This window comes from Epinephelus fuscoguttatus, linkage group LG2 (genome assembly GCF_011397635.1).
Source record: "Epinephelus fuscoguttatus linkage group LG2, E.fuscoguttatus.final_Chr_v1".
NCBI classification, from domain to species: domain Eukaryota; kingdom Metazoa; phylum Chordata; class Actinopteri; order Perciformes; family Serranidae; genus Epinephelus; species Epinephelus fuscoguttatus.
The window spans coordinates 16,113,232-16,134,761 of record NC_064753.1 but is presented as its reverse complement, the minus strand read 5'-3'; the positions used below and the strand labels follow the sequence as shown (position 1 = coordinate 16,134,761).

Genomic DNA, 21,530 nt, shown 5'->3' with positions numbered 1-21,530 from the left:
TAATCATGAAAATATTTTCCCAATTTTTTTCTTTAAATGTAACCTATAGCTCTTGCTTTTTTATTTTTTTTTATAAATCATCAGCCAGTAAATAATAAAAATAAATAAATAGAAAATAAAATTAAATTAAAAAAAAAAAAAAATCACCTTTTATCTTCAGTGTGCCTGGGAAATTTCCCTCTGTTTTTTGTTCCACATGTCGGTCAAAATGTAATTCGTGCTTTTTTTTTTTTATCCACTTGTCAAAGTTGCTATAATCCTCATAATAACTGTGATCATTGTGTGTGCCCCATTGGCTCCACTTCTTTTTAACCAGGCCATTTGATCAGGGATGGGTTTCCGTGACGGATTAACAAAAGAGTCCCCCTTGAAATTAGGAGCAAGTGTGACACCTACCTGCAGAAGTTGGAAGAGTTTAGAGGACAGTGCCTGGCTACCGGCTGCACAGTCTAATAGGATCTGCCTGTCTCTGCTGCTGCTGTGTGCATGACAGCATTCTCCCGTTTTCCTCCAAACAGCAGTGTTTCACATCTAACGCGCCATTAAAGAGACTCTCCATTAATGATATATAATAGGGCAGTATGTTCTAAATGCATGGTCGCGTCTCTTTTAACAGCTTTGCCACGCCTTGGAAAATAGTAATGAGGTCTAAATTTGGCATAAAATCGAGCTCATTACCGGAGTTCACCACCTGATTGCTCTGCATAAAACACGATAGGTAATTGGGTTAAATGACTGCGCCTCGGTGTTGTTATTATATCAATATCCACTTTTAGAAACGTGCTCAAGTAAAAAGAGGCCCTCAGAAAAAAAAATAAACTGGTGATAAGCCATAGACCACAAATGTACTTCCGTGTTGTTTCTAACATTTTTCATTCACAAAAAAACCCTATGAATATTTGCACCAACCAAAAACGAAACTGAACCCTTTTATTGTTTAGATATTCCAACATCCTTTTCCTGAATGTAGGCCTTTTTTCTTTCTACTTTGTCAGAGCCCTCGCCACCATAATATTTTGAAATGGTAATTACCATTGAAACATCTGTCACGGTGCAAAATTGAATTAATATTTCGTATAGATTAATTGGCCTTGAAGCACTTTAGACACAGGCATTGCCAACTGCTCCCCAAAAATAACCGCTGCACAAGTATATATTTTTTTCCATAATTTACTTCAAAGATAGTGTGTTGTCCATTTTAAATACAAAAATGCTACATTAAATATACATGTTAGTCTTTAATACAAATAGACTCAGGCGGCTGCAGCGATTAAGACCATTCTTGTTACATTTTAGAATTAACCATTCAGAAACTAAAAATTTGAAGATAAGCATTTACTCAGAAAATAACTGTTCTCAGAATTTGCTTCATCATTGTTCTTTTTTTTTCTCTTTTTTTTTTAATGCAACCACAAAAAATAAATAAAAGTCCGCGGTGAGTGGAAAATAATCAGGTATTAAATGTTTGACATACCTTTCTTTAGTTCATAAGGGGAGTCTTTACAAAGATCTACCTGCGTTTGGCCTCTGACTTTCTGGCTCTCCCTTACCAAAGCCTCTGCTCTATTTAACACAGTCTGGTTTAATCCATTGAAATGTGCCGTGGAGCCCGTGGTTACCGAGCCGTGGTTACTGTGAAGATGTCCAAAACTGCCACCATAGTTCGTGTAGCCGGGGTAGAAAGGGGAGGTGTAGTACAGAGGCCTGGATAGGACCGTGCTGTTGGGGAGCGGGCACTGTGGGGAGGACCGTGATGGAGATGCGTTGGTGCCCATTACTGCGCTCTGACCCAAACCGGGGCAAGCCTGTGGCGCCTCGCCGCTGCCCTTACACCTGTCTGAGGACGTGGCGATCTCCGCAAGGGACCAGAGTTTGGGTTTAGGGGCCGAAGGGGGCGAGTGGATAACAGAGGTCACGTTGCTGGTCACCGTACCCGGTGCATGGCTCAAATCTGACGGCTTGTCTTGTTGCGCAACGGTCTGGTTCCCCCGGGGCACCGCCGAGGGAGACGAAGTGGTTGGTTTTGCGGAATCCGGCAGCAACTCTGTAGTCCGCTCCTCCTGGTCTTTTAACTCCGAGTCGCTCAGAAGGGGATCCGTGTCTTTGCCATGGTTCTCCTCTTTAAATCTGTCACAGCCTATGTCCCCTGGGTTCAGCAGTTTATGATCTAAAGTACAAATAAAGAATAGAGTTACTGCCAAATAAGCGTGACATTAAAACGTGGATAAAACTATAACATATGTTTGAGGTGATCGCGAGGCACGTGAACACCACTGCAAGCTGAAATCGGATGCATAAAAATAATTAGGCTGCTTATGCACATTTCCCCTAAAAGCAGTTATTGCATGTGCCATAAATTGTCCTCATAAAGACGTGTGCCAGCTTAAAAAGGTGAATGACCTGCTCGCCATAATTATGGAAGAGCATCAACAGTGTTACACAAACACAAACAAAATAAAGTGTGAGCATACAGTATGCTGACTATTTTAATTTACAAATATATTTTCAGTATTAAATATCATATCAGTAGTTATGATAATAAGCATTCAACGACTGTTTAAAAGTGGGATATAATGATCATACAAAAGCAATATTTTGTAGCCGTATACCCGGCGCAACACACCAGCTGTATCCTTATTATGCAGTTAAAGATAAATTGACTGCTAAACACTTTGCGTCACCAGCAATTTCAGCCCCTGAGAAGTCAAACGAGGGGAGTTCAAGGTGATTATTATTTAAAGCAATTGTCCCATTATAAATAATATACCACCATTAACCAGCAATCAATTTTGCACCCTGAGTGGAAACGACTGCGATGAAAAATTGATGATTTTTTTTTTGCCCTTTTTTTCCCCCTGCACCACCGACCTGCTTCTGTGTCTGTGGAGTCTCCCTTGTCTGTGGGCTTGTTTGGCTCGTCGTCGTCGTTTTTCTCCAAATCAATATTCTCGTCCTCCTCCTCGTCCTCGCTCCGGTTCCGGGGGGTCCAGGTCATCTTGTTCTCCTTCTTTAGCCTCCTCCTGGCGTTGGCGAACCAGGTGGACACCTGGGTGAGGGTCATTTTGGTGATGATGGCCAGCATGATCTTCTCGCCCTTGGTCGGGTAGGGATTTTTGCGGTGTTCGTTGAGCCAGGCCTTCAGGGTGGCAGTGGCGTCCCGAGTTGCGTTTTTACGGTATGCTGGGTCACCATAAGGGTAGGTGCCCAAGGGTGCTGCGTAAGGGTGGTATCCTATTGAGCCGGCCATACCCGTGGTGTGGTCATAGGGAGAACTCTGTGGTAAAAATAAAATAAAATAAAGTGTGTAAAAGTTCTGTCAGTCATTTTCTAAACTGCTTCAAAATAGCAAGAATGTCTCACGTTACACAAACATGAACACACGCGCGCGTGCACATGCACAGACATGCGCGCGCACAAACACACACACACACACACACACACACACACACACAGACTCAGGCACGAACACGAATACACTGGCTTTAATCCAGTAGTTCAAGTTTGAAGTTAATGTTTATGGAGTTTGAACTTGATTGGGTATTTTGAAATGTGATTTTTGTCGCCATGCATTTTTGTTATTTACATGATGTCAGCACGCAGTGGCTTTTATTCTCGCATTTCAAATTGTGCAATTTGCAATTATGAAAACGTATTGACATTATCCATGATGGGCCTAACACTGCGTTTCTTTGCCTATTCTACTGGGATCAGTCTTTGTAGCAACCAGGCCTGTAGAGCCAGTTGTGTATGAATTACTTGTGCTGACCTGAGATCATTGACTGAGAATACAACAAAAGTAAATCACATTTTTCTCTGTTTTTTTGTTGGCAGAAGTTGCAATAATTAAGTGTTACAACTGGCACAAGTAATAGCATGATAAGAAACAAATGCAGTGACCTAAATTGCCATCACACGGCGCGTTGCAGTCAGCTATGAGCATAGAAGCGTCGGTAAGGCACTGCCAACTCTCTTCCATATAAAAATTACATTTTACTTATGAAGCATCTAATCGCACACAACTGAGTTAAAATAGTTCTGTTTACTGAACAACATGTTTTGTGGAGCTGACATTCTGTAATATCATATCCACGCACTCCTCAGTGACGCACATTTCTCCTCTTAATCGCTCGGCTGCGAATGCACAGCAAGGCTCCTATAACGAGTTAATATCCTCGCTTTGACTTGTTATTAGATTGAATAATCACCTTTAGTTTACTCACCACGTACGAGGTGAATGTGGCAGCTGCTGCCGCGTCTGCACTGTATGGTAAGTGGGAGTTGTAGCCTGGCGAGGCGCTGGTGAACGCGGTAGATCCGGCATAGGGCGCAAAAGCAGATCCCGAAGAGGATCTCCCAAGTTCCTCGGTTCTGGGTCCCGATATCACGCTGGTGCTGTACGCAGGGCATGAATACAGGGCTAGAGAAGCGGACGGCTGGTACAAGTAGCCCTGAGGATACGCCATGCTGGAGCCCGGAGAGTGTAAGCCACTTAACTTGCGCACTTTCCTCCCTTTATTTTCTCATGCGCTGCTGTAGGAGCGCATAGAGCCGTGTGTCTGCAGACCCGCTGTCTGTCCCCCCTTCTAAATGACAATGGTGAAGGCAAAAAGTAAAAGTGATTAAATAAAGAGAGGCTTAGATGTTGGACGGATTATTTTGGTCGCTGCCAGCCAGCCACTGCCCGTCGGATGTTTTGTCTCGTTTTGTTTTTCTGTTGCTCCCTTATCTGAGTTGCACCGTCGCTCTCATGCCCGCGCAGAAGTTTTTTTTTACCCGTCGGACGGGGGCTTTGCTTGGGAAAATGTCCTGCCAAGATGCTAAGTTGAAAAATTGAGGATCCTGACGCCTACTACGCTCCTCCTCTCGGGGTGTAGTCACCGAAGGAAAAGGCAAGCTTATGCTGGGCAACCACAGCCCTGCCCAAATCATGCTCTCTCTCTCTCTCTCTCTCTCTCTCTCTCTCGCTCTCTCTCTCGCTCTCTCTCGCTCTCTCTCTCTCCCTCCTCACCCCCTCCCTCTCTCGCGTTAACTAACAATCCGTCTCATTCTCTATTTCTCTATTTTTTTCCTCTTTAACAAGGCTCGTTGCAGTAAGTCTCAAGTGCGCCTGGCAGCCCCCCTTTGGATGGCGACATCATGCGAGTCTGTCAACTCCCAACTTTCTTCTTCTTCTTTTTTTTTTTCTCCAAATACGAAGCCGTCACTTTCACACTTGATCAATAACAAATCGGCTGTTGTATGCCAGGATATGGGCTTGCAAGATACCGGCAGGAATTAAAAAAGGCGCTCCACTGCTGCGCTCTCTTTTTATGTTGTTCTTTCTTTGTGCGTAAAATAGTCGTCATTTTAAGTGCGTGCGTTAAATCAACAGACTGATGCTCCGTGATCTCCGTGCGACTTGTGTTAAAATCCGCAATGGGAGTTTCACATGGATTACGACTATTGTGCACGTCGACCTCCTAACGCCAGACGCATATTTCATTGGTAAGATGTGTGACAGCTTGAAAAGTAAAAGTAAGATGGCGCAAACAGTAGCTGGTCGAACAACTCTATCAGAGTAGTTGCTGTGTGTGAGCAAACTTTGCCTCTTCGACATTTATGTGTGGAGACTGTTGAAGTATGTTTTGTCTGCGCCGTGTTTGAACGATTTACTGTGGCGACGGCTAAATAGTTTTTGCAATAGATCCTGGAATAAACCAGTCAGATACACACTCCCAGAAAGTCATAAACCCTCAAGCCAGGGCAGATTAGTGCCAACTACACCAAATCCGCCTGGACCAGTGGATGTAATCTCATTTGATCACTGCAGATACGTTTCACTGCTGAAATACCGGAAAGACTAGATTTATTTAATATGCCACTGTTATGGGCAATTACTTTGAATTTTTTTGTAATAAACATCAGACACCTGCAAAATCTATGTGTTATGCGATAGCCAAGAAAAAAAAATCTATTTTTATTTTTATTGTATTTTTATTTCTGATAAAAAGTCAAATGATAATTTAAATAACTTCCATAATTAAATCTATGTTGTTTGCGCCGTTGCGGTTGACTAACGTAGCTTTAAAAAATATTAGCAGGCTATTATAAATATTATTCACCATGTATCAGACATCTACAAGCCATTTTCATTCTGGTGATTGACTTTCCAGTTCAAGTCTCAGATAAGCCGAAAGGGATCGCTGTAGGCGCTGCTAAAGAGTGTGTGCACACACTGTCACGTGTTTTTTTACGCTCTGAAAACCTCTAGAGAGCAAAGAATGATGACGCCGGTACAGTGGGAGCCGACGCACACTTTAAAAAGAGAGGGAGAGAGAGAGAGAAATAAAGGAAGAAGGATGGATGCACAAAGCGACCCTACAGTATAGCTCTAATCAGATGACAGTGATACGATGAGACCCAGTTTCACACTGTCCCGCAGTGTTTAGACAATCAACTAATTACTGCAACTTCACCTGCAAAAACAAGAAGGATCAAACTGAATCAGATAATTTGTGTTAAAGATGGGAATAAATAGCATAATATAGCGTCACTATTTGACACAGATATATTCCCCTTATAGTGGAATTATTGTCTTTATAGATACATATATATATATATATATATATATATACTTTGTGCCACGTGATCTGTTAGATGGAGAATTTCTGAGATTATTTTATTGCATAAAAGATGCGACAGACTTTCTAGAGGAGAGTGCCTGGCACGAAGCGTCTGTCTCATGTGTGCTCCTTAATGCGTTTTGGTTCAGAGTTGCTCTCTGAAGTAGGAGGAGGACCCATAATTTGAGATCACGGAGCCTATAATAGGAGTAGGTTATGGCAACTGCTTCCACCTCCGAGCACTGCACTGATAAAGGAGGAGGTGTAGGTGAGTATAGTTTTGCTTTTATGTGGAAAGGTGCATCTGTGTTTTAGATGCGTAAAAGTGGGCTGTTCTCACGCAACACGCTGATCCGAGTCTAAATCTATGTTTCCGTTGTTTTGACAGCGTCTAACTTTGTCGCTTCCTCTTCGTTATCGCGTCATCTTCTTCTTTTCTTTTTATTTTTTTTTTATTTTCCCTGAGAGAACGACCTCGGTTTTGACGCATGAAAATGGCTTTACGTGGCAAAGAAGAGGCGAATGAAAGATGATGCATGCCACTTAAAATGCCTGAGGGAGCAAGTGTAATCTAAATTGGATATAGAGGGTATTATTACACAACATTATGCGTTGTGGCGGACTAATTGCGCGGCTGGGTGAGTTAAACAGTCAGTTAATGTCGAGTGGCGGACAGGTTTCTGGAGCGCACAAGGTCAGCTGCACTGCTCCCAAGCCTTTAGTGGTATACAGGAAAAAAAAATGCTTGAAGTATTCATGGGATTTTTAACCATTCTAAATCTGTGTCCTAAACCGATTAGTTGACACCAATTTTTCTTTGATGTATTAGCTGAGGGCTTTTGCCACTTGGAAGCCAATTGAAATTCAAAACAGTTTTCGCTCCAAATGCTTTGGGGAGATCTGCTGCAAATAATGGATGTAATTTATTTTTGACCTTGCTTTTTTTTTTTTTTTTTTGAAGAGCGGGTTATTAAATGATTAAACATATGTGCACTATGCTACTTGACTAAACAATTGGCATCTTACACAGCTATGATTAGCTATTGTTATGAAAGTGCAGCAGTATTTTTACTTTCTTTATTCAGCTATGCATTTTAAAATGTGATGGGCATGACATCAGTTGTTGTGTGTTGTTTTTTTACGTACCAATTTCCCTTTTACAAAGTTGCCTTTGTTGTTTTCAAATGTATTAAAATATAACAATTGACTGTTCTTGTTTTGAATTTGTTCAGATCCATATTGAGGAAGTCTTCTCATGTCACCAAGCAGTCAGTGAAATGCACCCTTTCCCAAACGGCCAACACACACGCATACACACACACTTTACTGTGGCACCAATAAATTCACTTTATTAAATTTTGAAGTGATAAATATTGGACGCACATGCATATATGCATGCGGTGCTCAGTTCTGCATTTATAGCTATCATATTTTGTCTGTTTAAAAAATGTATTAGCTCTCTCCTATTTTTTAGGAATGATATTGTTGCTACAGTTCTGTGATTGTTTATACTGATAAGTTTAATAGTTGTCCTGGTAAATATCACAGCCGTTGCTCACATGAGCTGATACACAGTTTAGAACTGATATTATTTGACTATGGCCACAACACAATTTGCATGAAGCACAAAGAGCCAATGTGGCTTTCAGACAGAATCTATTTTCTGATCTCTTTTCTGTTCTTGTGATCTCTTCTTCTTTTATTGACCTGAATGAAGATGTATGGAGCAAGAGTGTGTGTGTTCGGTTTACTCTTGATGGGGCTTGTCTGCACCCCCTCCCTCCCTTCTACTCTCCGTGATCCCTGCAAGGCTGAGTGGCAGGGATCTGGATTGGCTAAGTGATGAAATGATGACCCTATTATGAGAAGCGATTCCAAAATGAGAGGTATCAGACAAAGATTGCACCCTTCTCCCACTGCCACGCCATCCTCCTGCACCACACTGCCAGCTGTGCAGATGATGATTGATTTGCTTGTGATGGATCACAGGAAGCACCCATTGATTTTTCAGTGTTTTATCAAAAAATATTTATTTACAGTTGTTTCCATTGGGCGTATCCAGACTCACCCCTTACCCCCTTTTCCAAATGGGGGATGGTATAAAAGGGATAATTCACCCTCCTCCATGACAAGACAAACGACCTGTAATATTATTTCAGAAATGAGTCAATAGGCTCAGTGACTAAACGAATATTGATTGGATATAATGAAGCCTGAGTGTGACTGTGAGCTCTTTCAGGGGCTCTGCTGCAGACTCCACTGTCAGCATCTATACAGTGATGCCAGACCTCTCCAGCTGAGTGTTTTACACACAGTACAGACCTGCTCCTACAGCTGGGACAAAATAAACCTCGTGTTAGTGAATATCACAGATGGTGAATCCACATACTCAACATCCCCCTATTCCTCTCACTGGTGTGTACCTGTATATTTTGATTCATGATCTGAGAGCGTCTGTGCCTCACTGTTGTCTAACCAGACCTACGGCTAAATAGCATGTTTGTTTTGAAGGTGCTATAGGTGCCATATGGTAATCATCTAAATCCCATACTACTTAAAGCTCTGGAGGCATGTAGGAGGCACTCCGACAATGCCTTCATGAAGGTAAAGTGATACAACGTACAAATCAAATGACTACCAGAATGCTAAAACCACAGTGTGGGAGCTGTGCCCTAGATATTTGCACTGACTTAATCCAATTGAAATAGTATGAGTGAGTTGCAGGGGCTCCCAGGTCTGTTGCTTGCTTATGTATGTGATGCATAATGGAAGTTGACGAGGTTGGTGATAGATCACAGCCCAGGTAATGTAAACACATTAATCCCTCAGGGTTCATGTGAATGTTCTTTCTCTCTTTTTCTCTTTCTCTTCCCATCAGCCTCTTTCTCTCTCTCTCTCTCTCTCTCTCTCTCTCTCTCTCTTTGAGACCCCCCCCCCCCCCCATGTTCATCATCTTTCCTAAATGCGTTAGTGGAGCACAAACCAGAAGCAGCCTTAATCTGTCAACATGCCCTTTAATTGGAGGGAGAAAACAACACGTGCTTCTGGTTGTGCCATTCCTAAGTGCACATGCCAAAGAAACACAGAGTTCACGGAAGAAGTGATCCCGGGAGAGCAGGGCATAATTAAAAGTATCTTTTAATAGGCTTGTAATGCTGAGCCTGACTCTTGTTGCTTTAAGTAGAGGGCAAACTCTGTGGCTGGAGACGGACATGCGAGGGGCTTCTGCTGAGGGAGCCTGTAAACGATACGTTGCCCGGGCCATCATCAGACATGCAGTCTCTGCCTCAGTCACCACACTCGGGACAACAACCACTTTCCACCCCTGCCGCGGACACCTCGGCTCACCCATTCCCGTGTTCTTTTGTTCCCCAAATGAGGGATTCTCCTCCACAACATCACCTCTCCTCCCAGGCCACTTTGGCAAGTTGTGTTCTACCTCCTACTCGCAGCACCGGTGGGAAGCGAGAAATGGGACTAAGGGGTTGATTTGGGCCCTGCTACACTGTAATCAAATGAGACTGCTTAGGGGAGAGGAGAAGGAGGAGGTGGAGTATTATGTTCTGTCGTGCATTCCACTGCAGCATTGTTGCTTTTTTGTTTTTGTCAGGGCAGACTTTGATGCTGTATCCCCTTACCTTTGTAGTCCCGGCAGCCATGTTTCATAAACACAGAATAGGAAACATCCTCAGCATTAGAAATTTAGATTGCCGCTTTCCTCCTGCCACTCTGCATTCCGCACGTGCCCAGTCGCATTCTCCTTCTCCCAGTGCTGAGGCATTAAGTTTCCTCTCCCATGCCTCTGATACATTTAAATATCTTACAATCAGCCCCTTTTATTCGGTGTGTCATGTATAATCTGTGGCAACAACAATGCCAACATGGTTCTATGTTCTTTTCCCTCTCTTGATACTGAAGTATTCCGCTGCCGCTGCTTTGTTTCAGGACAATTGCGCTTGCAAAAAGCTTACTTGCTTGAAATTGAGAAGGTGCCAGGTGTTCAATTTAGACCTTGTCTTTATGATTGAGAGTGTAATGTTAATATCAAGCTAAGTATTCTATAGCATACTCCTTGCTTTGTGTTATCACACAGGGGATAGGCAGTGCTCACTTGTCTTTGTAGTTAACTGAAAATCTCAACGGGATACAGTGTAATGTTATTCTAAATCTATCTTAACTCATTAAAACCCAAAGTGTTCAGCTCTGCTTCCCATATCTTATTGTCTTACTGCAGTCCTCACAATGTACTGTATTCTCAGTAGACTAATTTTACATGTAATTGAATATTTAAATGTCAAACATTGATGAGGATCATGGCAAAATAATGAAATTACCTCTTTCAAAAGGGCATTTTTATTAGACATGCTACAGATTCTACTCTTGCCGTCAGAAACCTTCCTCTCTGTACTGTGCTGAGCCCCAGGTCTTCCTCCTTCTCCTCCTCTTCTTCTTCGAGAGTATCAGTTTTGTCCAACATCTGACACACTGCCCTGGGTGATTGAGCCAGACGTGGAAAGCCAAAGCGGAGATGCTCTCCTTAATGCCTGACACCTGGTGCAGATTTGGAAGGGATTGCACTACAGGTACTGTCTTACCTCCTCCTCAATCCCAGAAAGTCCCTGAGGTATTTCCTCTTCTGTCCGCGCCTGTGTTTGTTTCTCCTCCGCTTTGCCACCCAACTCTACAGCCTGCGTCAAAGTCGTGCCTTCTTGTTGGGATTAGGGTGATAAGGTGTTGAAATATGATACCTATCATCCCTTTGATACACGCTACTCTGATTTGTAAAGGTATTTTTTTAGGCCTCAAAAGATATCAACAGGATTAAAATCTATTGTGAGTGTATTGCAGGTTTTCAACGGGCAAGAGCTCATGAAAAGATTTCTGTCAACAGGCCAGAGCTTTTTTGGGAAAAAAAAAAAAGAAAAAGAAAAAATCAGTTAATATGTTTCTGGAGCACCAGGACAGAAAAATCAGTCACATAATTACATGCGTTTTCATTCAACGAAGAAAGGACTGATTTTTGCCAGAATGACTATTGATATCAAAACATTTCCAATGCCAGCAGCATTATTTTCCTAATCCCACATGTCTTCTACCTTGTATCCGTCTGTTCCTGTTGTTTACACCCCCTCCCGCCCCCGCCACACCCTCTGTCAGGGTGTGCTTTACAACTGGACACGTTACTCAGGAGTGTTGCCGCTCACCTTACAGCTTGCAGGCACATCTGCAGGCTGTGCTGGGACGGCATTGCTAGCCAACATTAACACAGCAAGGACATCAAAGGCTGGCAGCCCAGGCCGCACCACCTGAGCATGTTGATTGCAATGCACCGCAGTGTCACCTGACCTGGGAATGAAGAGGGTTTTGTTGTGCCAAGTGGAGGCATTATATCCAGGAAGTGCTAAATAGGCTTGCAACCAGAGTATACAGTGTTAGTAATACAGCTTGAAAGCAGTATTTAAAGATCAAAGGCTTTTGAATAGATTTTTTTTGTTGTTTGTTTCAAAACATGTTCAAAGACTACGTTTTTTGAGGATGTATAAATTCATGAGTTCTGGCCCTTTATCGCAAAATTATAATACAATGCTGTGTAACTCAAGCACAAACAAAATCATAATAGATAAGTTCTGAAAGATACTCCACAATAATGTGATAATCTTTCCTGGGCATTATTGTAAAAATATATTTGGAGCATCACAGAAACGAGCGAGTGCACACTTGGTGAGCTTCATAGACACACTGTTTATGTTGACACATGCAACTCTCTTCCTGATGCAAATGCAATCTAAACATTAGGCGAAGGGAAGGCAAGCGTAGCCCATAAAGGCTGTGAGCTCCAAACACTTTGAACAGACAACTATCACTAATCACTCCCAGAGCAGTGCGGCGTGTAATTACTCTGCCAAACGTTTGCCTTTCACAGCTTAGCACCGGGAGCCCTGACCCTGCGCTTCCCTGTCTTTCCTCACCACCCTGCATGTGGAAAGGGAGGACCCCCCCCCCTCAACCGCCTTCCCCCTTTCTCCTGACTGAGGGGGTAGGCAAGCTGAGCTCCCTCTCAATATTTAGAGAAAGAGTGGAGGAGGAAAGAGAGAGGGAGAAAGACAGGGAGGGAGAGGACTGAGGTTGGTGCTTCCGGCTTTGTGGGAGCCCATTTAAACAGGCTTTGAAACCCTAGCCATCCGGAGATCAGAAATAGCCTTATTGACTGCATGGGCCCAGAAGTGACTGAGCACACAGGGTTCTTAGAGTTCACCCTTCCTCGCCACTCAGAACAGGAGGGGGCCATTGCAAGCTAGGGCCATCTACAAAGACTATGGACATTAATTTTACATCAGGTGAAAAATAATATCGTTCTGGCTATTTTTAGTGTCACAAGGTTGTGCTGTTGTATAATTTCTTTGTGTTTTTCTTTTTTTTTTTCCTTTTTTTTTCAGAGTGCAGGACGTCTGATTCTCCTCACTCTCCTCTCCCTCAGTCTTATTTACTCATATTAGTGATGCAGCTGTCAGTCTGCAGTGTGATCTGTCCTCTGTCTGGGTGAATGCTGATAAGATGACACAATGCAAATATGAAGTGTGAGGGAGCCGCCTTGGCAAGCAGGTATAGGGTGTGCAGGGAGCGGGATCCCATAATGACTATTAGCTGGATTTCACAGCCTGCTTCTGATCTCTTGCAATGACAGGGGCCTTTATAAAAGGGATGGGTGTGCCACTACCCCTCCTAACAGATCCACACACATGTGCATGCACACATGCACCCAAAGGCGTGCACACATAATGAAAGATAATATGTATGAGAGTGTGTAATATGTTAAGTTTGATACCATATGCCACATAAGTGCATTTTATCCTTCAAAATTGCCCATATTTCTTTATCACAAAAATGTGATTAGATATTCTTTAATTCCTTTTTTTCCCACTGATGAACTTATGAATAAATGAAAGGAGGGGTGTTTTCATATTTTTAGCTGGCCCACTGGCACAATGGAAACACAGAACTTTAAAGCAGAAATAATCATTTCAGCATATTATAGACGCATAATGTACCCTTATCTTAATTTCACTACTAGTCATCTTCACCATATTGTCGTGCACTTCCCCACTGTTGTACAAGTTCATTTAGACTTGCAGTAGCTTAAAGAGCTCTCTTGGTTGCTGCACGATCTTGTAAAGGCTTTTCAGAGAGCCCCATTTTATCACTGATGTAGTAATTTCACTTCATCAGTCAGTTGTGACTAAAAATACATCAGGGATTAGCTTCATGGCCAGACTATCTCACACGGCTTTGATAACATAATGGGGGCTGGTTGCTCGTGGTTACAGTCATCTGATATGTAGGTTCATAACATTCAAAACTACACTTAAAATACTACAGGATTTTTGAAAAAAGAATGATAGAGTGTGATCTTTTTAAACTCTCATGAAAATGATGTGTCTTTCCTTTTAATTCCTTTGTAGGAGCATTTTGCGAAGATGAAAACAGCGCCCACCCCCACTCCTTCCCCTTTCCCTTTCCTATTCTACACAAATTAGCTATGGTCCTGGAGGGCAAAATGACAAGAGGTTACTGGAAGACTGTGTGTTTAATTAATTGAAAAATGCTTAAATTGCTTTTACAGTTGTTATGTGGAGTGAAAAAAGGGAATCCGTGTTGCCAGTACTCAACCATAATTAGCACCCACGGGAATTAAATATTTAGCATTAGCTGTGTTGCAGCACTTAGGACACAAATTTCTATTTTAACTATGAAAGCGAGCCTGTCTTAAGTGCATGAGTCTGTGTGGACAGCTGTGCAAAGGGGAACAGCACAGGATATTTCAGCGAGACACCCCAGTGGCATTCCGGGTCCTTCCACATCACATGTGTAAGAGATATGGCAGTTGTATTCCCAAGGGTTAGGCATTACTCAGAGTATTTAGTTTTCTAATTAGGCTGAGGGCCTTCGTCCATGCCTGCCACCACCATGGGAGCCAATGAGAATTTCCTCTCTTATGTGTCAACTCTCTCTCTCCGAGACACAGGGAGAGGAAAAAGAGAAACGGAGAGAGGGAGAGAAAGAGAAAGCATGTGTGAAAATGAGAGAGAGATACACACATGGTTGAGGGAGAAATAAAAGACCTGGGGAAAAGCCTTTGTTTATTCCAACTTTAATTACACATTGCCTTTAATGACTCCACTGGTGTGTTTGAGGCTGAAGAGAGGGAGAAAGAGAAAGAGAGAGAGGCTGTGGAGCCTTAATGATCTGTAGTAGTGGATGTCAGCCGAGCCGTTGGAGACTTAAAGCCCATTTTTAACAGTCCCTTTTGGTTTGGGCCTAGAGGCGACAGCGCAAATGGGGTTCATGCTAAGCCACACTAGACTAGACTCGGGGACTACTTGAGCGTCTGGTCAGCCTCTTTCGCACAGGGGCCGGGCCATTTGGAGGCATCAGCAGCTGACCGCAGCAACTGTTGGACTTGTCAGTGTGCATCAGGTTACCCACTAATGAGAAGTAATAAGGGTTATCCCAACTTTATAAGACTTTGATCTTTGTGCACGACGGAGTTAGAGAAGGTATGCTAAGATTGGAACTGGAATTTGACCCCCTATTTTATGCGTGTGTGTAGAGGAGGGTGGAGAAAAGAAAGGACACAGAGGTAATTAAAAGCTCTAACTTTGGAGTTTGGAAGAACATTTTTGGAGTGTAACATATTGTAGGCTCAACTGAAATGGATATCTTGGATTACTCACCTGTGGAGACGGACCCAGGAGATTACCAGCGGACTGGAGGGTTGTACAAAATCACAGTGGGCAAACGCGGTTGCTGTCAAGATACAATATACCATAAAGGGCCACCACAAGCATGCTTTATCTTTCCAAACTTAGCTTTTGCTCAGGGAAAGAAGCATTAGTACACTGAACTGAAAACAGATGACTGTACTGGGTTAAATCACTGAATCATGTTCAATTAACACAACAGAACATGTAGCCCTTTGAACAGCTGTGTTATTTGTTTTGACACACAGTTCTCCAAAAATTCAACCACCTCGGCTTCAGCGTAGAACGTTAAAACCCCTTGTTCTGTAAAACAAATTCTCCGGATTATTCAAAGCTCTGAGAATTAGAATGGAAAAATCCATGCGTAAAATTACCGACCATTCAACTTCAGGCAATATTTCCCTCTAGAGGCAAATATGTTAATTGGGCTTCCTAAAGTAGCTCAATCCTCAGGTTATTTAATTTCCCCAAAAGCCTTAGCTGTGCTGAATTCAGAGGGAATATGGGTGTAAAACTCTTCACACCAGCAAGATGGCCATCAAGGGAAAATAGCAGCAATGGGGAGAAGTGGAGAAGAGAAGAATAGTGAAGGTTATAAAGAAGAGGAATTGTGGTGGTGCGTTGAAAGCTTTTATGTAAGACATGGCAGATTATATATACAAAAAAAAAAAGTTTATTTTAATCTTTCATGATGCGGTACAATAATTTAACAAATATGTTAATGCAGCAGCAAGCCGCTAAATCACCCAAAATGGTACTTAACGCAGTTGTGAGTAAAACTGAACTGAGCTTGATCTGCCAAAGAATCCTCATCCTCATGACTGTCATGTCATCTAATTGCTTATGTGTGTTTTTCCCAGAGACTGTGTGCAGCTCGGTCGCTGGCCCCTAGTGCTCCAGCAGCCTGGTCAAAAAGACATCCTGGCAGGGTCTCAGGGTGGATGCATCGCCCACGCACACTGCCCCTCGCCAGCTCCCAGAAGTCTTTGTGGTAAACCACTGACCGTGCTGCTCCCTATTTTCCTCCAGCCCAGCAAATAATGTGTCAGAAAAAGATTATTGATAGTCCATAAAAGAAGAGCCAGAATGTTGTTGCCTCTCCGCTTCAACTTTAAAGAACAATACAAGTGCTAAACCATCAGTTTGAATGCTGCACTGCCCCTGAAAGAGCACAGCATTTCTTTTTTTTCTCTCATTGTTGTTCTGTTTGGATAAAATGAGTTACAACTGGAACATGAACAGACAACAATGACTTCTATTTGTTTAAAATGCTGCTTCGTTTTCCTTTACATTTCAAAACCTTGTTGTGAGGTTGGCAACCTTGTACTGGGTCTTTTCAAAGGGAAAAACGAGATTCCTCAAAAGGCACATTTAAATTTGCTCCGCGCTCTGTTGAGTCATTCACAGTTTCGCCCAGTTTACCAGACGTTGGCGAAGCTGTTGCTCATCTGGCCTAAATGTGGCCTGAGTGGGTGATTCTCAGACACACGAGGGAAGCTATATTTACAGAATTAACGATGCTCTCCATCCGCCACACAACAGCTGCCTGCTACACTTAGCTGATTGAGACTGCAGGCCCGCTCTCATTTGCAGAGCGCCGTGATTGAACAGTTGGGGCAGCTTTATGCGCGTTTTGCTCTCCCGATGCTAGAAATCAACACTGACACTCCCATGCAAAAGCAAACACTTGTTCAGGCAGATTGACTGTGTTGGAGCTGCCTGTGAGGAAGTCTGCCCCTTTGTTCAGCGTTTCACTTTTAATGTCGATCGGCCATCTTATCCACATGCTGGCTTTCTCGGAGACAGTGCATGGTGCGTCGCAGAGATAGAGCATGGTTCGGCTCAGCAGTGATGCTGTTAAATGAGAGAAGGAGCGAGTGATTCAAGTCGGTGTGTATATACAACACTGTTTTGCTGTAAAATCTGTGTTTATGTTCACTGCAGGCATAATTCACAGTGTGTGTTAAAGGGCTCCAGGCTATGCACACACACGACTGGCAAACTATTTCTCCCTATTGTGAGAACAAGTCTAAGTATGGCGAATCTGAGTATGGCAAATAAAGCACGCTTCTTGACACTATGTACACAAAAAAACGTGGACATGTTTGAATTTTCAAGTCATGGTGAAATTTTATTTCACACTCTACATTACATTTGTTGCTATATTCTCAGTCAGATCCAGATGTCAGTAACTTATACAAAGCCAGACATAAGCAGGGTATCATAACGTATAATAGGAATAATGGCCCTTTGATTTTTGGATTTCCTATTGGAACACCTGTCACTTTTTGGCAAGGGCACACCCCAGCACCAGGTCTCCTTTGGTAGCGCTGGGGGAGGAGTGTATGTATGTGTGTGAGTATGAGTGTGAGAGAGAGAGAGTGGAAGATGAAACAGCCGCCGCGGAGGCAGTGATCACACAGACAGACGGGGTGAGTGACAGACAATACCTGCTGTAAAATTCCCTCACATCTCCCCTGATCTGTATTCATAGATCTCGGCTGCTACGCACTGCAAACTGTAGCCCACACCAACGGGCTCTTTTGGCGCACCGCCCCTCCTCAGTTTCACTCTTGCAACTCACTACACAGACCCCTTTTTCTTTCCTTCCCAAAATATTTGCCATCTTTTGTTCTTTGTCTAAATGATGCCTCTGATCACGAGGTGAAAGCTGAAAGGAGCTCTCTGACAAATATGGACTTTTTCCTATCTCTTCTAATCGCACCTAATTCTGCTCCTTCAAATGTAGGGCTCCCCTTTTGAGTGTGTTCTTAGACTCCAATACCTTAGAGATGAGTACTTTTTGGTAGCTTTTTTTCTGGTTAAGGACTGCTCTTCTTGCTGAGTGTGACGAACAAAACCCTTGTACTAAATATTTATTTAGCTTTTTCCACCAGCATGCTTCACACATTGTTCTCAAATCAGTCACAACACTTTCTAGTAATTCCTGCAGACGTCAGTACACTGTTCAGTGAAAGTCATCCACAAGGGTTAACACATGACCACTATCAGCGCTAACAGAGCCCTTGTTTTGCGCCGTTACATCCCCCCCTCGATGACTGACTCCAGGCCTAAAACTTCCTGAAACCTAAGCTATGTTACAAAAGAAACACACACACTCTGAGGACACCACAACAGAGGGGCTTCTCAAACCGGATTAGGTTTGTTGTGGCAGATCTAGGTTTCAGGTTTGACTTGAGTAATGTGTCGTTTAATTTCTTCGGGAATTGTTTTGACAAAACAAGTTAGCGTAAAGTCGGAAATGTCGTCTGAAACAAAAAGGATGTGTGTAGTGTGTGTATGTTTTTTTTTCTCCTCCTGCAGCTCATGTGAAGCATATGTCAGTCATCAGCGAAGTGTTACAGTGGAAGTGACATCAGAACCCTGGAGGGCTTGCACTGCGAGAGAGGCTTTTTGATATGATTTCAGAGAACAGAGAGTTCAGCGAAAAGAAAGGAGTTGCTTGCGTCTCTGTTGTTGGAAAAAAAAAAATCTTTCTATACAAACAGTGGAGATGAACTGGAAGGTGCTCTGCCACGCTTTTACTGAATCTTTATCATTGTAGCTGTCAGCAGAGGTAAATGTCATGATTTGTGTTGCTAAATTACACATTTAGTGTGACAAGGGTAATTATTGTGACGTTAGCACACACAGATGGAGAAATGTTTGTCAGCCGTGATTATAATTACAATCATTCTGTGATACTGAAACTGAACAGTGTTGTGTTTGATTGACCTGCATGTTGGAACCAATTTACTGTGTTGCTTTGAATTTTTCCACCACCGGCCACTGGAAGGAAAGTAACTTAGAACTTTAAAGGCGCAACTTTTCTCTGACCACGAGCAGACAGCTAGGACAATGATGCCGATTGGCCGGAGCCTGCTGAGCTGATCTTTATCTTGGCTTGTCTCAGGCTGGAGGTGATGATGCCCACAGCAGCCAGAGATTGATGGGGGGCCAACACAAGCGGCGAGAATGAGCTCTGGCCTTTGAAGTCGTCCACATGGAGGGAAATTGATATATCAGTTTAAGCCCTGGACCCTATTAAAGGAGCCCCCGTCAGGTTAATGTGATAGCCTCCGTGTTACCCCAAGACCCATTCAGGTCAGCCCTAATTCCTGCCCCCGCTCTCTGCAATCTCATTTTAGTTTCCCATCAGTAATGTTTTTCCATCAGAAGAGCTCTGCTAGGGAGTATATCACACAGTCAAACACTGGGCCATCTCTCTCCCAGAGTGATTTAAACCTCCAGCCAGCACGTTAATCACCAGCCAGAGATTCCCATGGTTATTTGTACAGGTTGGACAGTCTTTAAAGTGGGCTCTGTAGAGGTATACACCTCCCTAGACAGCACTCTTGCATCCCCTTTTCCCCCCCATGGACTCCCCTTCATTTGGCTCCTCCTCCCTCAAGACTGGCCCTCCTGAAGTCTCAGCTGCCTCGTCCCCATGGTCAAACAGGCGAGCAGGGGCCCCAGGTCCGCGGAGGTGAGCCCTGTGATCATTCATTTTTAATTGCATGCAGAAATACATTTACATTAAAAATGTAGAGCGGTGTCTTTTTAATTCAGACACAGTGTATTTATTATTAAACCTTTGTCTTGGAGGTCAGCTCACAAGGAATTATCTGTCCATCACATCCAGGACGTATGCACCTTTGTCGACCAGATCGCCCCCACATTTTAAACGTGTCTGTTATTCACTTTGATTTCCTTCCTCTGTCATAAGTCATCAGGCTGGTCCGAACTACAGCATCAAAAAGAAATGTCACATCACCGGAATAAAACATGAATAAGACTAATGGCAAAAATCTATGTTTTAAAGGGACAGTTGACAGTGGTCAAAAGCTGCGGGACATTAGAAATTCAATTGATGATAACTAATGTGATCTTAATCTGGTTCACTTTAAGAAGTGAACTTTGGCTCTGCTACGGTCCTGTAACCATCTGCTGTGGTTTCATCTTCTTCGACTGAAGTTAGTGAAACCTCCTCACAGATTTGCCACAAAATCACCTCCAGCTATAGTTGAGTTACAAGGACCTTGCTGCCTTTCATATTGTTATCTTACAGGTTGTGTATTCTTTACATTACAGCTGGGCATTTTTCCAAAGTTTAAAATAGTGATGTAAATTGCTGTTTTTTTTCTGCCTTACAAGCAACACTGGTCTTTATTAATTTAGGATTTACATTAGCATCAACTGAGAAACATGTTTAAACTAATAAAAACAATGCTGCAAAATATATCTTTTTTTATTGACATTTATTGAACATATGTCATTTCAGTGTAGGCTGATGCAGTAGAACTGCAGACTCATTTAAAAGGTTTACTGTTTACCTATGGGGGGATCCAGTGTATCTGAAAAAGTGCATTGTAGTATTTTGTCATCAGAAAATGTAACTTAGAAGATACACAGTCTAAATAATGTATAATAAATAACATCTTAAAAAAGATAATGTGAGACTACCTCTGTATTATATTATAGCTCTAAATGTTTAAAAAAAAAAAAAGAAAATTACAAAAGTGACTGATAAATATTTTTAAACAATTCCTAAATTTCATGCCATCAACTAAAAACTGAACTGACATAAATCATGCTTAAATTGGCAGGGGAATCAGCAATTGATGACTGTCTCTTCAGTGCTCAATAGATGATATGATCATCAATCCATATAATTGACAAATCGAGGAAATGCTGACTTCTTAAAACATATAATACTACATACAAAAATGTATTTATATATGAAAGGTTTCATCAAAAACCTAACTTTTTTGTCAATATACTTCCTTTTTTATGTGTATTAATAATATAACAGCGGATGTCTTTTATTGGAACTGTAAACCTGGTATATATCAGCTTCTTAGTTTCACTGTGGCCCTCAAACTTACAGCCCCTTACGACTGTAATCATTATTTTCATATAAAAAAAAAAGTGCAACGTTCCCTAGATGTCAAAAGAGTATAAACCCAACACATTGAAACTAGCTAAAAAAATAATAGTCAAGCAAAAAAAAAACTGCTATGTCTGAAGTGATTCACATGCACGTACAGTAGGTGGACACAGTAACATCCTGTTCATCATAATGTAATGAGGAAGTTCTGCATTGACAGTTAAATTTCTGGAGCTTGTAATGGTTGTTGTTGTGGCAGTGTGCCAGGTTTGCATTCTAGTG

At 42.4% G+C, this 21,530-nt stretch overlaps 1 protein-coding gene and 1 long non-coding RNA gene across 3 annotated transcripts in view; one reads left to right on the top strand and one right to left on the bottom strand.

Annotated features, from left to right (window-relative positions):
* Window positions 1-21,530, top strand: part of LOC125880342 (uncharacterized) — a 163,570-nt gene that overhangs the window by 131,020 nt on the left and 11,020 nt on the right. The gene's annotated exons all lie outside the window — the stretch shown is intronic.
* irx5a (iroquois homeobox 5a) lies at window positions 846-4,892 on the bottom strand. 2 transcript variants are annotated; one of them, XM_049562666.1, is made up of 3 exons: window positions 4,206-4,892; window positions 2,869-3,274; window positions 846-2,167 (listed from the first exon to the last, which is right to left on the bottom strand). In XM_049562666.1, the coding sequence occupies exons 1-3, from the start codon at window positions 4,461-4,463 to the stop codon at window positions 1,458-1,460; spliced, it is 1,374 nt and encodes a 457-aa protein (XP_049418623.1). In that variant the 5' UTR covers window positions 4,464-4,892; the 3' UTR covers window positions 846-1,457. The 2 variants fall into 2 exon arrangements, with proteins under 2 accessions (XP_049418623.1, XP_049418630.1); XM_049562673.1 differs by having other exon boundaries at window positions 849-2,167; window positions 4,221-4,890.

Excerpts from the sequence above, each read along its gene's own strand:
- irx5a (XM_049562666.1), bottom strand. The coding sequence starts at position 4,463 with ATGGCGTATCCTCAGGGCTACTTGTACCAGCCGTCCGCTTCTCTAGCC. Across the intron at positions 3,275-4,205 it reads ACGTGGTGAGTAAACTAAAG|AGTTCTCCCTATGACCACAC; the intron begins GTGATTATTCAA and ends TTTTTACCACAG. Across the intron at positions 2,168-2,868 it reads CTCCACAGACACAGAAGCAG|ATCATAAACTGCTGAACCCA; the intron begins GTCGGTGGTGCA and ends TTTGTACTTTAG.